Source organism: Oryzias melastigma, linkage group LG11, assembly GCF_002922805.2.
Source record: "Oryzias melastigma strain HK-1 linkage group LG11, ASM292280v2, whole genome shotgun sequence".
NCBI lineage: Eukaryota > Metazoa > Chordata > Actinopteri > Beloniformes > Adrianichthyidae > Oryzias > Oryzias melastigma.
The window spans coordinates 15,805,554-15,823,404 of record NC_050522.1 but is presented as its reverse complement, the minus strand read 5'-3'; the positions used below and the strand labels follow the sequence as shown (position 1 = coordinate 15,823,404).

Below are 17,851 nucleotides of genomic sequence, written 5' to 3'. Positions count from 1 at the left end.
TCTATCACCATGCTGTCATCAGCTAATGAAGCTCCTGCTCGTCCTCAATTACTAAACCCTTACAGCCTGGAAGGATGCGAGCTTTTGAAGGTCGGCCAGGCTCCTCTCCAGAGGGCAGCCATCAGCATATTGCTGCACCTCAGGCGCATTACATCCCAAAAAACAAAAACAAAGAAAAGAAAGGAACCACAGCACAAGTTGATGGATACTAATTGAATTCCGTCGACTTGTGGACGAGGAAACAGATGCTTTTCCTGGAAAAATGACGTATTCTGATTAGACATTGGATGTCTGTCTTTCTGGATTTTTCCTTTCTAAAACAGCTTCTGTAGACTAATAATAATAACCAGAGTATTATTAATCATTACATTATTTAATATATTATGTATGCAGTCTTCGTGTGCATTTTACCAAGAAAAATTATCAACATTAAAGGTCAAATCTTACATTTTATTAAAAATTCAATAAATACTTTTTGCAAACCATTTTTCAATTGGAACGACAATATTTAATCCAAGAGTGAGAGTGAATATTTTAGACTGTAGGATATTCTAAGTGTACCTTTATGTGTTTGATTATACATGAGTGATTATGTGCAGATTAAAGCAGTAGAACAACATCAAACACCAAATCCCTCTCTGGGGAACCGTGTGTGTGGATGGATGGAGTGATCGGTACTTGATGGAAAAGCAAAAGCCTGCCTTCATATCAGAGTTATTAACATGCAAAATATCATTCTGGATTGAAAATGGCATGTGGCTAAATGTACCCCCCCCCTCTGAAGGAGAAGGTGGAAGAGCCCGACAGCTGCCTTCTTCACCTTCAATCTCTGTCACTCATCTCTTTAATGATCCCCCGCTGATACCGGTGTGCATCGGACAAACATATCCACCGCAGAGATGTACTCCATCCAATGCAGGACGCCGCTGTGGTTGAGCTGCACCACCTGCCTCCTCCATGCGAGCCAATTACTGTGCAGACATCAGCAGGCGGCGCCGGAACAAAAGACGAGTCAGACGTGAGTCACAAACCGACGACCCACTGATGGATGATTGTCCAGTTTGTTGCTCGCAGCAGCTGTCCGGCACAAAGAGAGGGACACGCCCAAAATGCAAACCTGATCTGGGACACGAAGCTCGGATTCACTGCAGTGCAATAACGATGTACCAAATCTGTGAGCGGGCATCAGGCTAAAAACTGTGATATTATTCACCATTTTTGTTGCACCAGTAATGTTAGATTGGGGGTGTGAGGGGCTGTAAGCTAGTAGGAGAGTGCGTAAACACATGGATGATGGGAAATGGGGGCAGGCTTACTCTCACCCTCAATAAAGAGGTGGATTTCTAATGAACTCCTGCAGAAACTATAGAAAGCGGCACAGGTTTTTTGTCGCATAATCCTAATTAAAAGAGCACTTTTAAAATAGATAAAAAGATGATCAGAGTGGAATTATTTTTAACTAAACCAGTCTTTTAGCTCTTTCTGAGCCAATATATATTTTCTCCTTGATAAAAACCACAAGCTATACATTTTTTAACTGTATTAACAATTTACAGCCATTCTCAAAGTGTCTTGAATAGGAATTTCTATCCGTTTTGACCTGTTTGCTTGATCACAGAGCCGATACTTCACCGATGGTAACTGTTTTTATTTACATCACTTAGATTAAACTGAATAAATTCTCCTGGCACACCTGACCACACTGTCATACTGTTTAAAAAGCACATTCTGTTCTGTTTACATTATAAAAACCTCATTCACAAATCACAAACTCAATCATTTCATTAACCATCAGCCAACGTTCATACTTATTTATATACTTCTCCCCTTAAATGTACATTCCAGACTCCATTAGTGCAGCTCAAACTAATGGATGCTTCTTTTATAGCACGATAAATTGCTCCTGAAAGACTATAAAGACACCTTTCTGCACACAGAAATGAGTGGGTCAACTTAGAAAAAGAGCTCAGGCAGTGCAGGTAGCAGAAATCAGGGTGTTTTTTTCTATTTTTAATTAGGTTAAACGCAAAGCTTTTAAGCATCCTAGGGCGACAAAAGGTATAATTTAAGAGACTATGTTGACAAGAATGCAGATTTAATGGAATTTCAAAGTGCAGCTGTTTTTAGAAAACCTGTTAAAAGGTTATGCAACCGCAAAGAATATTCTGAATCACTTTCCAACTGATGGAGGAGCGTCGATTCTATGAACAAGAGCCCCGCTGAGTATTCAAGCTAGAGAATTTATTTAGAGTAGCAAAAAAAGGAGAAGTGTTGCACGCTTGATTCAACCAGACAAGACAAGGCCTTTTACCTGCCGAACGAGATTTATCAAAGTTCTGCTTCACTTTTTCAAATATTTACTAGATTCTAATCTATTTTGAGCAGAGCCTGCGAGAACAGAGGAGCTTAAAATAATCTTGGATGCGAGGAAGAAAGGTCCTGACAGTGTTTGTGGGAAGGAATTCGTCGTCGACTTTGCTCACGGTTTCTGTTTGTTATCGGAGGGATAGAAGCTGCTGAGAAATATCCTCAGCTTTGGAGGAAACGTCACTCATATAAGATTTTTTTCCCAGCTTTCTGGAACTGTTGGCGATTCACATTTCTTGTGACTTTAGCGCAAAATTTTCCTCCATTTTTAGGGCAGCGCTAATACGAGAGGGCATTTATGTGAACATAAAGAACTAACGTCACTTTATAGATGGTTTCCTTGAGCCCCACTGAAGACTTCAAAGGCTGTCTTTGCGTCACCATGGTTACACCGGGAGCGCTTTGGGTTGGCGCTCTGATTACCTGCTGTCTTGTTTGATTTGATGCACAGCGAGGGAGACCATTACTGGACAACAAAAGAGGATGAAGAAGAAGAAAAAGTCAAACAGCACAGCAACCTTGTAAGGGATTAACATCTCCAGCTGGGAGCCTTTGCAGAAATTACAAAAGAAGGTATATACCTGGGGTGGGGGCGTTCTTGCTTTAGCTTCCAAGACGGATTGACACTTCCTCAAACTAACACTAAATTTTCCTTCCTAATGACATTTGTGGTTACAAACGACAACTGACTGGCTTAAGTTTTTGTTTCATTAATTAAGTTTAAAACTCTTTAAGTAGCATTATCACAGTTTAAGAGAGAGATCAGAGTTGAATGTGTCTGAAGACGAAAATGAAACTATCCTAAAAACACAGAGAGGGGGCAGCTTATCGCACCCCTTCTAGAATTACAATCTTTTCTCGTGAGCCAAATGCCACAAGTGACAGCAAGTTTTCACTTTAAACAACAACAGCACGAGGGCTTTTTAAATGAAACGCCTCACTAATTCCTTTAGCGATAATACAGTGGAATCCAAGACCGGTTACAAAACTTTAAATGGTTTCAAAACCGAAGAGAAAAAAGTACAACCAGGTTCATAATCACAAACTTAAAAAAAAAAAAAGGATTCAAGTTATAAAATGAAATAAAACTTTGATCAGATTCTGTTTTTTTCGAGTGTAACCCTGTTATTAATACTTGAAGACAGTGGGATAAACATATCCTAAATAAATCAGATAAAGATGCCTTTAAAATTAAATAAAAATAAAGGAAATAAGAGTGTTAGTGACTGAATTGAAGAAGAAAAAAACTGAATTTTGATAGAACTTTACTTGATCCCATGGCGGAGATTGTTACCGTAGCCCAAAAAAACAAGATAATAATATACATTTTTAAAAATCTGCAATATCTGGTTTACTAATATTTTGTTACTTTAGCTGAAACGGATAAAAACCCTCCAAAAATAGGTTTATTGTTAATTTATTAAAAGGAAGAGGTCCATCAAAGCCGTTTAGAATGTAATGAAATATTTTCTGGATATAATTTGTAGGGCTCTAATGGTTAAATACTAAATTATTTAATTTAGCAATTAAATAAAGCCCCAGCAACCAAATCTAAAATGATCAATGTATATTTTTCAGTAGCTTCTTGAACATGCAGGAGTAAAAGTGACTTCTTACCTTGCTGATATGAAACTCCAGACGCCTCATGTACCTCTCGATGCTTTTTATTTGCTGCAGAAACAAGCGGAAAGCAAGAAATAAGTGCTGCTCTGGAGGGAAAAAAATAGCTGCAGATGTTTTACAGATGTGAAAATATTAACAAATTCAGAATTTTAACTCCCAGATACACAAATTAAAACCTACTTTATTTTTCTCACACACAACATTTCTCTGTTTGCTTTATTTAGCCATTATTGATGAAAAACATTATTTTGAAAGAGAAATAACTAAAGAAACACCAATTTTACTTTTAGAATTCTTATTTTTTTCCCACAATATGTTAAATATAAGTCAATTAAGAATTTCACAACACTTTAACAGCTACTTTTGAGTTGTCAAATTGCATAGCTACAGCACAGATTTGTACAACTTATGACGTTTTGCAAAATTCATGAATAGGTTAAAACTTGATATTTTTTAAAGGGAATGTGAGCGCATCTGTCTTTCCTGTGTTCATCTTTCAGTTTTGATATTCTGCTCCTGCCTTTCCAAACTTTTTCTTCGTCTCTCAGGTCCTGTCCCAAATATCTCTCTGCCTTCAACTCCTTTAACCCCCTTTTTTTCTATCAAAAATTCAGCTGACTCGCATCAAACCTCTTGTTAAAGAGCAACTTTCCTTCAGCTTCTTACCTTGTCAAGATCATACAGCACTCCCTGGAGAGAAACCACACAAACACACACAGTTACTTAAGAAAACACAGCTGGAACTGCTTACTTCATGCCAAACAGATTGCAGTTGAGCGTCATTAAAAAGTAAACCATGTTGATATCGCTTTCTTGACTCTGCATGTTTACATTATTTAAATGAAGATAAATAGAGTGTAGATGTCTGAATTCCTGGTATCTACCAGCACTTCTGCACAGAATTAATGTGGCTCTCACCAAACGTGAGTTCCTCTTCATGTCCTTCATCAGACACATCAGTTTGTCCAGCTCCGTTTGATGAACTTCAAGGTATTCACTGTGGAACACACAAAAAAAAGAGATCAAATCATGACTGGAGCAAAAAAAAAAAAAAAAGTTGTTTATCGTCAACAAAAATGATGGACAAACACAAATATGTATTCCATTAAAGAAAACAAATATTATTTTTACAGATTTTATTTTGTAGAAAGAAGTAAACCAGCCCCACTTCCCATCATCCATCTGTTTACGCTCCCTCCTGCTAGCTTACAACCTCAACCTAACATTAGATGTGCATCAAAAATGATGTGCAATAGTGGAGCTAAGCATAGAGCCAGATGTCAGATAGTGAAAATAAGATGTACATGCATCTATTTGTGAGCAAGTGGATGAATCAAAATTCATTATATTCAGGTTTTTTCAATGCAATTTTTTGTCTACTCCTGATTCACAACGATTTGCATAAAGAAATACTCCGAAATGCAATTTTAAGCTTAATTTTATATACATGTCCTCCATCATCAGAAAAATGCCACATGTTAAAAACACAATTTTCTGTAAGGTCATTCCCACTGAATGAGTGACTTAAGTGTCAGGGTTACTCACTCCAGGCCTTGTTTGAGGGCATTGTAAACCTCCTCCAGTCTTTTGGGCTGCGGCTCTCTGGAACTGCTGCCCCCCTTGTGGCCTGAGAGGTGGGGCTTCTTAGGCTTGGATTGAGGCTTCTTCGGTACTGCAGAGTTTCCCATGAAGGAATTGCACCTACAAACATAAAAAATACACATATTATTAGACCTATTTGGAAAACATGTTGCAAAAAAAACACCAAAAAAGTATGTTTTTTTAAAACTCAATCACATGTAGTTTGTCTCAGATCTGGCTCCATCCAAATTTTACCAACAATCCATGAATGCACATGGAGTGGTCTCACCATGGAGTCATCTGTTCTAACATTGTCAGCAAAAACATGCTGGCAAACGTGCAGTAAATCACTCAAACCCCCAGATGAAACTCGTGGTCGCTGTCACACATGTGCCAAATACCACCTCTGTATCTGTGAGCACATGCTAATGGACGCCCCTCCACCCACCAGCCACCCCAACTCTCTGACCTTTGCATGGCAACCATTTATCTTTACCAGGAAGTGAACTTACAAAACCTCACAAGGTGACACAATCACGCTGCCAGCACTTAGTGACATTTGACGTTCGTCTCTTCCTGCTCCAAGTCTTCAGCATGTGGTGCAGACAAAGAGCTGGGCTGGTAACCTGTTTAAGAGATTGTAGCTCTAATTTAACTCTAGATGACTGCTGTATGAATCTTTATAAACCACTGAACCATCCGTCAGCCGTGTTTCACCCGTCTCTATTGTTTCATTGCATCCTCTTCATTGAACTGCAACAAAGTCTGATAATGGCGTAATCATTGAAATCAGGAAAACATAAAACATGCAGATGATTGGGCTTGTGGACCAGGGCAAGGAAATGCTTCAATAGTCAAATGTCAAATGCAAATTCATAGTTAAGAAACGCAGATAATATGCCTACAATCCCTTCTTTTGTTGATCTATTGCAATAGTTTGCCCACGCAGCAGATAATAAACTCCCCTCCTGGGTTTTTCTGAGCACTATGACTTTCACACACAGCATGTTTTTACAGATTTAAGAAGTGAAGTCATGAGACTTGAAATTTGGGGATTCTTTTATTTTGGGGTGTAATCCCACCCTGCTTGTCACTTATACAGTAGCATGTGTGGTGTACCATGATCTGCCCTGTGATAGCTGCTATTGTCTTCACCAACCCCTGAGACTTCCCTCAAATGGATTAGATAATGGGTGGATGCACTTTGTGCATGTCGGAGGGTCAGATAATGCTGATCCTGTACAATAGTGGGTTCAAATTTCAAAATCAAACCCCTCCACATATGATTTTATCCAAGACTCACTCTGATGAAAATCATTTTTTGAGGGTTTTTAACGTGTTCTTGTTTGTTGTTCTTATTGTTTCTGCCGTTCTGTAGAAACTATGTCCTAGAATATGATAGAGTTTTTGATTTTGGCTAAAAACAGCAAAATCATAATCAACATCATAATGAAAAACACTTTGAAAATAAATCAAAAGACGATCGTAGTGAGATTTTTAATTGATGAGACTCTTGAATTTTCGTCAAGACTCCAGGATATGTTTCAAAAGTGTGAATGTTGAGAGTAAAGCTGATTTTTTTTTTTTTTGCATATTTTGAAATTTAAAAAAATTGCATCCTAATCTTAGCAGCTTGTACCATTTAAACCAATCAAATTTAAATAAATTCACAAAACACACATTCTTAGAAGATCTCTTTAAACTAAAAGGCATGGGTCTATTCACCAACTAGCCACTGGGGTAAATAAATAAATACATCTACAATGAAGTATCAGGGCAATTTTACAAGCAATATATATATATTTTTTAATTACAATTTTGAAGTTGTAAATTTATGAGAAAAATGTCGTAACTGTTAAATTAGAAAAATAAAGTCATTAGAGGCTAAATCTCTGACTTTTTTTTCCTGTGACTAAGATGAAATTAGTCGGTCTGCTGCTGCAAATGACAATCACTTGCTGGACTGTATGCTCATTTTAACTAAAATCTAATAAATTTTCAAGAAACAGTTATACATTTATTACTTTAAATCTCGTAATTTTGATTTTTTTTTATTTTTTGCCCTAATAGTCGTAAAAATCAGACTCAATGACTGTAGAAAAAAAGGCAGTCTGGTGATCCTATTCTCCATGTTTGAATTGATCCGATTTAAAATTCAACTCTACGGTTGTTGCATTTTAGCCAAATTGGATATCAGAGAACTCAAAAACAAACAGAAAGCATCTTTTTTTATCCATGAGTAAAACATAGACCTCATCCGTGTCCAAAGAGCTGGGTCACAAGTCCCTCCCTTCCTTTATTGATCGATTAATTCATTCATCCTAAGGAATGTTCATCCACCCGATTCACACTCCAATTGTCGTAACATTTTAGGGACACGTCAACCGATTCCAGCGCTCTACAAGCTGAAACACGCCACATCTCTATGCAAGGCAGTGGCACAAGCTCGAGTTAAAATGCTACAAATGTAGGGCAACAATGAGTAGAAGTGCCGCATGGCCCCAGGGTCACACAAGCTGTGGTGTGGCAGAGTCTCCTGACAAACACACACACAGGACTGCACAGACTAATCATTGTAATATTGCTGCCTTGCACTCAAACTGCACAGCATGCACAAAGGCACACACATGACTGCACGCATGGAGAGACTGCTCAGTGGCAGTAGCTGTGACACGATCTGCAGGCCATATCCGTCGCTGTTCGCCTCACTTATCAGAACACTTGTGTCGCTGTCATTCGCTCAATCTTTCCAACTGATTACACTGAAGCAGAGGCAAAGGACAAGGGGGGGTCCTCCCAGCAGAACCGCACAAGAGCCAAGTCAAAGGGGGAAAAAGATCTCAACAAATCTGAAAAGGTTGTCTCTGATATATGAGCTGCCAAGTCAGAAAACAATATTAAAGATCAAAAACTGAAAGACTGGATGCAGTAAATCATCTGTTTGGCTCCAAGTTGAGAAGCACTGATCCAGAATGGGTCAAGAACTCCTCGACTCTGCATCTGTAAAGTTAAATATTGGCTTGTCTGCACCAATAAATTACATCTCCTAATAAAAACATGGCGAAACATTAATCAGCCATGTGTTCAAGATTCTGCATGTGCAACTTTTAGGCACATTTTCACTCAGAAACGCAGATTTAAAAAAAACGTTCAGCCAGAGAAATAAATGAAGGATCTGTTATATAAAGGTGAGCATAAAAGCTTTTCTGCTGCTTCTCTCAAGAGCAAAGTTATGATGGACAGCTTTGTCTGCTGTGCAGAGAGACCTTGACGTCAGTAAAGCAGAACAACTATTTAAATAGGACTTGGGTGACAGAGTTCTTTCAATGATTTATATTGAGGCTGTCGACAGCATCTCTACAGAAAAGAACAGAACAGAACAGATAAAGATATGGGTTTGGCCGACATGGAGTCCAACAAATGATCACGTTTGACATCAGGAAATGTGTAATTTATAATTTTTTATCATAACAGCAATCCATGTTGATGAAAAACATGAAAACTAAACTATGATATAGACTATTTTAGATCACAATAACGTACATTTTCAGTTATTCTCTGAAAAAAATGTCATTACTTAGTTTTCTCTCACTTAATTTTTCAAATAGCATGTAACTGAATAATTACAAATGGGATTTTTCTTTTAAGTGCACAACAGTTTCAGTTTGTTTGTTGGAAAACATTTTTGCACAGAAGTTCAGAAATAAAAATAAACAAATAAAAACGATAGAAGAAAAATGGCAACAAAGACTTTTTTTTTTTTTCTTTTTTTTTTTTTTTTAAATCGCCCACACAATATGTATATCGCCCAGGACTATCCACAACAATACAATAAGCATAATTTGACTATAGCTGTCAGTATCAGACAAATGATCAATACTTTAGACTACGATCATATATCCCAAAATGCCACTGGGCGGCATCCTAAATGCAACATTTTCAGCCTTTGTGATAGTTTCAGTTTGACATGCCTCTTGGTGGCCGCTCAAGTTTTGAGAAAAAAAGATTTTATGGTGACCGGACATTTTTTTTTTACATTGATCAGTGGCCGACCGGGCACATTTGGAGCACCGGGCACCCTGTCCGTATCAAGTGGTAACAGATACGAGCTGCCGGTAGCCCTGGGGCGTAAAAGAGTAGGTCTTTGCAACTCAGATTTTGAGCAAACATTATAATCTTGTCAATTTACAAACGTACACACTTTTAAATGACATGAAGAAAGCACAATATTCTGTCTTCGTATTCTCCTCAGAATCAATCGCACTTTGGTAAAACGCAGGTTTCTGAGACGCTGTGGTGCTATCAACACCATGATGACATCTGGTCAACTGGCTCATGTCAACAGCACCCGTTGAGTACTTCCTACTTACTACCGTACGATTTCTAACAATCATGGTGGCAGTGGGACGGCAGCACAGGGGCAGGGGGCGGCGGTCTGAAATCAGCTGCTGCCTCCCTGCCACCTGGCTGTCACTGGACTGCCACAGCACGATTTATGGACCTTGAAGACCCTCCTATCATTCAATTATTGCGCTACTGCCTTAGTGCCACCCGCAGCCTCCAAATGTGCCCGGTCGACCACTGACCAATGTCAAAAAAATTGTCCAGTTGCCATAAAAATCGTAACTTTCTTAGCTTAGGTTGCCGCCCGGTGGCATTGTGGGATATGTGATCGTGTCATGGTTTTCACCCCTTTTTTTTCAACTTTTACCCCTGCAATGAGCACATTATATATTTTAGAGAGTGTTTACCGCGAGCGCCGTTCCTGCAGAGTGCTGAAGCCCGCAAAGGACTGGCTCCGTATTATACCATTAGGCCCTCCAGGGGAGTGTGTGCCAGCCGCCATGATCTCCGGGATACGAGACGACACTCCTGAGGAAGAAAAGACAACCAACCATTTTTTTTTCTTAATCAACTATAAAGAAAGTATGTGGACAAAAACATATTGCAATACAGCCGACATCTCCTATGTGCATGTTTCTTGTTGTATCAAAGGGGTTGTCTACAGTGCAAATAGAACAGAAGGAAGCCATCGCCGTAAACATTTGCCATGTGCAATGTGGAAGAGTAGGAGTTAGAGCTTGTGCCAACACGCCTCGACTCCTCTGGCCTATTTGTCACCACTTCCCTTTAAGCATACCTCAGCTGTTACTGTTATTCCTCAGGCAGGTGCCGCAGAGCAAGACATCTTTCAAAAACTCTGCAAAAATGGTCACACTTCCGAACAGAGCTCAACTTCTGTAAATGACTACCGTCTTGTTTCACTTCACTCAGCAAAACGCCGTTTGGACTCCTCAGTGAGGTAATTAAAAAGAATTCGTCCCTGCGCTTATATTTACCCACATCCTGTCAGATTTGAGCCTTTTTTTTAAGCGAGAGCTGTGGAATGCAACCTAAGTCATATGGGCACTTGGTGAGCAAGCTGAAAATAGATGAAGAAACATCCAAATATAGCTGTCACATAATGATGTAGCAGAGATCAGGCACCCAGAGGGAGGAAGAATCTTCTGAGATAACTCAATCAAGGCTTCAGCGGGAGAAATTAGTTTTTGTCAAGATGAGGAAAGCAATTTTTTTCTCCCTTTTTACCTTCTTTTTTTGTAACCAACAAAACAACAATTAAATGCAATTTTAAATACATTTAAATAGAAATACTAGGAATTACCACAGTGCTAGTATCCATAATTTTAAGCTTTAATTCTTAGATCCATCACTTCAAAAAGGGTCTCGTCTTTAATTAAACCCTGTTTTTCCCTTTTCTTCTTCAGTACCTTTGTGTAGGGGGCTTAAATAAACATGCAGACCCACACATAACACATCTCCATTCATCTTACTACAAGGGACCCAGCCATAAACCCGATATGATCCGCTTTGCTCTCTCCGGCACACAGGGTGTAACATAATGACCCTGCATGGGGGCTGAAGAAAGACCAGGGCCGTGTTTTGCAGCAAGGCCACAAAAGACCATCCAGCTGACATTTGTCCTGCTATTAATAGCAGGTAGATCAGCTGTCATCGAACGAGTCTGAAAGGTTGGATAGAAGTTCGCCTGAGCAGATAAAACCAATTATAACTGTTATTTATAGTAAATGGTTTGCTTTGGGGAAGTTAAAGCTTCCTTTAAATTACTCATTTTCATATCATCTGCTGTGGATTATCATTTGGCTTTCAGGATAAAGATTTATATATACTGTATATATTTTTTCTTAGGTAAATGGAGTCAAGTGCAGTTCTCCAAGTGGCCACAAGGGCAAGTGGCTATGTACGAATTCCCTCAATGGAAAACAAACTTTTTATTATGGAGAGAAAATAGTATCATCCCGATCTGTGCGTGATTAATTCTTGTATGTGCGTAGCTTTGGATTTGTGTATGCATAATTCTTGATTTGTGCGTAAATGTGGTTTTAAACTCTCAGGCCACATGTAAAATTTGCTGAAAAAGTTGCATTTAGGTCACTGCACAGTGGCATCTATGACCATAGCCTCACTGACTATTTCTGGTTCCAACTAACATATCCCAAAATATGCCGATTGAATTGACAATTTAGTTTGAACCAGAAGCAAACCATTTAATATCATAGTCACTCATGTCATCCATTGTTAAATGGCTCAGCTTTACACCATTAAGCCTAATCATAAGTATGCCGCTCTTCACTCAACATTCTGCTAAAGAACAGTACGACACCATCCTGACAAATGAGAGCAACCGATTGTGCTCTGCAGCATTTGGGCTCATCTGGTTTCTAGTTCAACACCTCAGTTTAGTATTTATTTTTTTTCTCAGAGACTTTGTGACTCACTGTCCTAAAAAGAGGAGTCAGTGGGTGGAAAATGATGGTACATCTTGTTACCTCATGCCTTCTGGGTAACGATAGAACATGCCGGACACTGTTCAGAGCCCTCCAGCCATTTGCTGTGCATTTATGTGGAGCATTCAGGTGGAGAGCAAAAAAAACAGGAATGCATTTGGGTTCAACTAAATATCAGTTTCGTGAGGTGCCCCGTCATTCCCAAACGGTGCTTGTAATGAGGACTCTGGGGAGTTTTCGTTTTTTTCCCCCCCATGTCATCAAAAAAGACATTCAGATGCAAACAGAGCTAAACTCAAATGAGACAAAAAGCTCCACAGTCACAAACTGCCCCCCCCAACTGAACTCTTAATGCAAACTGTTAGATGGAGACGGTGTCTGCCCTGCAGCTGTTTTCTGAGGCTCACCTACGCACTACTGAATAATTGTGCCACTTCATGAAAAGATAATATATTTTCCCCAGAAACTGAGATTATTATCTGCGCTTTAAATTCAAGTCACTGTTTGCAGCTGCTGGCACCGAACAAAACTGCAAGCCGCTAAAACCGCTGTTCTGTTGTTTTTTTGTAGAAGTGAAATTAACCGAACTTGTAGTTATTTCAACCATTTTGTACTAAACTGGTAGAATAATAGTTGAAATAGAAATCTGAATAAAAAAACTCCACAAGTTATTCAGTTTTATGACTTGTTTTAGAATTGTACTCAATGTTTTCACGTACATTATGATACAAACCTATCTACTCTCAGTGCCTCACAAGTAGCTGGATTCAATTCCTAAAAAAGCCTTTTCAGTGAGCCTCTTAGCATTGCTGCACATTTTGTCTTTCAGAGCCGGGACAACAATGCCCACTTGCAGCGTTCTGGTTTAGCGCCAGCCTCCATGCATGTTGAATACAGCAGCCAGCCTCTCCATCTATTCACTGCTCCTCTGTCTCGGCCTGGAAGACCTGAAAGTGTGTTACTGTGTGTGTGTGGTTTGTGGCATCCGGATTGATCAGTATGCTGAGAGGCAGCTTGGTAGGAGTTGGCAAACAGACTACACAATCAAAAAGAAAAAAAAAAAAAACTAGAACAAAACGATGAGAACTCATTTGTTAATTCTTAAAGTTTCTGCTAAAAAATACTTAACAGATTCCTCAAAAATACAGAAGTTCGTACTTCTGATTCTGCAGAACTCCTCTTCTATTTTTATTCCACTCTGGTTCCGGTTCTGACTCACTTCAAGTGAAGGGGTTGTGGCTTCACTTGTATCACTCCTTAATAGCTTTTCCATTGTGACAAAGCACAAAAGCCAAATTACAAAACGTCTAAAACTACACTGTAATTACAGACCCGACTGTACATGGATCATAAAATAAAGAATCACTATTTTTATACAGTGATGGCACCAACCAGCTAATCAAAAGACATCTCCATCACTGAACAGGAGAAGAGCAGGGATCATGTTGGCTGTAGAAGGGTTTCTAACATGGTGCAGAATAGGTGACAACTCAATTTCTGAACTTCTGTGAACAATGCCGCGAGAAAACAAATTCTGTGACATCTTGACATGATCCGCTGTGTATTTGTGCTCACTTTTTTGTGTTATAGCTCCAAACACAAACTTCACTGACAGTTCCCAGGTCCCTGCTCTCATCCAAGTTACAAAAAAAACAAGCTGAGCACTTGTTAACACCCACATGCAACAGCCGAATTATCCTGAATTTATTTGCAAAAAAAATTAAAATCTTGTCTACTCAAAATGCAGATTAACAAGAGAAGCCTAATTCCAAATTCCTGTATAAATTAGCCTACCATGGCAACAGTAAAAAAAGGATAAAGTGAGTTACATAAAGCAATGCTTATCAGCCAACTGCCAAGAAATAGGACACACACCCTCGTGTTAGAGGCCTGAGGCTGCGAAAGCAACAAACCTTTCTGTGGAGAGATTGATGTCTTTAAACACGGCAACAACTGAATCTTAAGAAATCAAAACGTCTTATTTTCTGTCTTGCAAGAAAAATAATTTCATCAAGAAAGTTTGAGTAAATACGTCTTATGGTACCTAAACACGAGGCATGTGATGCGTGTTCAAGAACGTATGGGTTTTTGAACGCGCTTTTACTATATGGTGTATGGGTGGACTGTTGGTACCCAATACTAGAACATGAACCAACAGTTTAAAGAAGCTTTGTGCAAAATGTCAAAATGGTGAAAATCTTGTGAATCTTCTCCAGGCTTTTTCTTTCACAGCTCTATTCCGATATTTGAAATACTTTGTGTCATATAATTCCAGCCAGGAACAAATCACAATTAGTAATTTCTCCTTTTGTGATCAATTTTTATACAATTGGCTCTTATCTACCTTCACAAAAAAATGGTACACTTGAAGTATATTTTATTAAGTATACTTGAGTATGTACGAAGTATAATGCAGATCATGCATGTGTAGTGTAGGAATATAGTAACTAGATATTTCTTCAGACTACAGTGAAACATTTTAAATTTAGAATAAATAGAGTAAAAAAAGTTAGTTTGAAATATACTGACTTACTTTTAGTAAAGTATACTTGTAGTACACGGAAATGGCTTATCTTTTTTTTTTGCAAAGGGCTGTATTGAAAACTCATACATCACAACCAAATCTGAGTCCCTGATTGGTCAACTGGTTTAACTTTAAAAACCTCTTTAATGGCAGTGTGTTTTGTACTTAAAGTCCAAAACGTGTGTTCCACTTCATTGGAAGAGGAACACACGTTGCCAAGGGCAACATAGCATAAAGAACTAGAATTTTTTTTCTTTAAATAAGAATTCCATTTTATCCATTTAATCTACCAGTGAAGTAGGAATTTGACTTATTTTTAAGGCCTGTTCTGCAGTGTATTCCCATGTTTCACACAAGTCAGATAAAATATTTTCCTAACACCATCAGAAGTTAATGCTGATATCCTATTTTTAATTAGTTGTGTGCATTGGGATGCATTTGTAAAAAACAAAAAGGCAGTTTAAGGATGAAGTAGGAGATACAACAGGAAGTAAAACACATCTTTTATGCTATATGTGGTGGAGAGAGAGACATTAAAACTTTTATCGGAACAGCAAATCAGATTTGACAGATTACAGCTGTGGTGAAATAGTAAACATTTGTTTATCCGGAAGAAGGTAATGTGTTCCAGCAGAATCTAGAAGTTGCACAAGCATGCTGAAAATCCGCTCAGTTATTCATGAGTTTGTGGGAAGTGATTGGAGCGGCAGCTGGTGATAAACTTTACCGCGAGCGCTGCACGTTTAAATCACACCGTCTGAAGCAGAAACCAACCAAAGAGGTTAAACTCCTATAGACTACATTTCCATTCGGATCCAAGACAGTATGAATCGTTTTAGGAAGAAAAAGATTATTTTAAATCCCCCCTTCCATAAATGTTTTATTAACCCGCTGATAATATTAGTGCCAAGCAGTTTTAAATCCCAAACGCCCCACAGGCTAAGTGCACCACATGGAAAAAGCAGCACACCTCATCACAAGCAGAGTTGGCATCTGCAGAAGGGAATTCAGTTTAGTAGGGAGCTCGTGATATTGCTTCTAAATCAAATTTTCATACACAGCTACATTCACAGGCAAAAACTGCTTTAGGACCAGGCAGCCTTGTTAGGGGGGAAAAAAAGTCGGTTCCTATTTTCCATCCTCTTTATTTAAAAGGTTTTTTCAAAAAATAAAGTCTAAAAAGGTAAAAACAAACAGAAAAACGAAAACCTACAGATGGAAAAAAAGTTAATTGTTCAGTAAAAGGAGGATTAGACTATTTTCTTATGTAAATAAACAGAAAAACTTTAAGAAGAGTTGATAAAATGAAAAAATGACCTGATGCAATAATATGTTATAAATAGTAAAAGAAAAATGTATACCAGACTTTTATTATTTATGTTATTCTCGCTGGGACTCTACAAAAAAATAATCATGAATTATTAATGAATCCTCAAAGTCACAGATGGACTGCTTTAGAGAAACTTCAAGCAGTCAAAATGAGGATAACTTGTGCAGATTCTCACATCTTTCATTCATTTATCCTCCTTTCATCTCATCCGGTCTCAGAGAAGCTCCGACCACAGACATGATCAGGCATGCCGTCCACGGCGGTGGACCTGAAACAGCAGCTGCATGTCCCCAAACCCCATCATCAGCCCTCCCCCTGCCCCGACCCCGTCATCTTCTCAGACTACACCAATCATGTGATCCTGGGAACAAGGTTGGTGAGAATAAACTGACACAGCAGCAGAAGCAAGCCACGCACAGGAGGTTTCTAGGTCGGTAGTGGAAAATCTGGAGCCACAAAGAATGATGCAACAAGCTCCATCTCCATAACTTTATCATCAGATCTACTCCAAGCAAGTTTTCTGCATGAAAATATTTGTTCCTAAAAGATCAAAAACCACTGGAGACTGGAACTGTGGTCACTTTTCTAAAACTATTTAATTTAACTAAACTCTTAATTAAACGTACCCAGAAACTAGCTTATTTTTGTCATATAACTTGTTTAAAACTAAAAAAAAGCTTGAATTGGAATTTTGTCTGTTGGTAATACTTATAATTTATTAAAGTAATTCATCTGGTTTTAATGGATATTGATTTATTTTTTTAAAACTCCACATCAAATCTAGTCGATGATCCAATTAAGTGAACAATAACACACTTTTTAAACAACTGGTAACCAGGGAAACCTAACCAAGATGCATTAAATGATGAGAAATTTTGTCCATTTTTTTTTTTTTTTTTTTGCTTATGCTCCAATATAAATGATTTAAGAAACTGTCCTCTAAGCCAAACATTGTCAGTGTTTATTTGCTACTTTTATATGGACAAACAAAAAAGTTTGAATAGGTTTAATTTTAGTGAAAAACAAGCCTAGATTTTTACTTAAAATATTAAATAAAGCTGAAGAAACCTGCAGATACTAAAGTGACAATGAATGACCAATTTGTCTGATATTTGTTTAACTTTATGACCACTAAAAAGCCTTTTTAGGACAAAACACATCATGTAAATATTAATAATTTTCATTCGGTCTTAATTCTTAGACACCAAGTGAATCGTATTCTTTTTTCCCACAAATGTATTCAAATACACGACAGACAATCGCTGCGTATGAATCACTAAGACACGTTTTCACAAACCTGCTACCAGTGTTGCAACATGTCTTGTTGCTCTCAACAGTTTTAACGCAACTGTCTTGAAACTTGTGCAATCACAAAAACAGATCGCGCTTGAGCAAAATATAGTGTGCAGGAATCTCAATCCACTCTCATTCGGTTTGTTTGTTTGTGTCCAAATTACCAGGCTCATTTCTGATTAGAAAAAAAAAAAAATCAAACATCACGAAGTCCTGAACCAGATTCACTGTTCAGCTTTATGGGGTTGACCTTAAACCCGTCTAGACTATAAATAATGGGAATCAGCTGAGCGCCGACTCAGTCATATGACTGTCCCCTCTGAA

General features: G+C 38.3%; 2 protein-coding genes across 5 annotated transcripts in view; one reads left to right on the top strand and one right to left on the bottom strand.

Annotated features, from left to right (window-relative positions):
- Positions 1 to 17,851, top strand: part of adnp2b (ADNP homeobox 2b) — a gene marked incomplete in the record, with an annotated part of 705,870 nt that overhangs the window by 282,250 nt on the left and 405,769 nt on the right.
- ripor2 (RHO family interacting cell polarization regulator 2) overlaps positions 1 to 17,851 on the bottom strand; it is a 71,134-nt gene that overhangs the window by 13,976 nt on the left and 39,307 nt on the right. For all 4 annotated transcript variants that reach the window (XM_024294475.2, XM_024294482.2, XM_024294466.2 and 1 more), the window contains exons 2-6: positions 10,323 to 10,443; positions 5,536 to 5,691; positions 4,909 to 4,987; positions 4,657 to 4,680; positions 3,985 to 4,038 (exon numbers count right to left, since the gene is read on the bottom strand). In XM_024294475.2, coding sequence (XP_024150243.1) covers positions 3,985 to 4,038; positions 4,657 to 4,680; positions 4,909 to 4,987; positions 5,536 to 5,691; positions 10,323 to 10,443 — 434 coding nt within the window. The remainder of the gene's footprint in view (positions 1 to 3,984; positions 4,039 to 4,656; positions 4,681 to 4,908; positions 4,988 to 5,535; positions 5,692 to 10,322; positions 10,444 to 17,851) is intronic.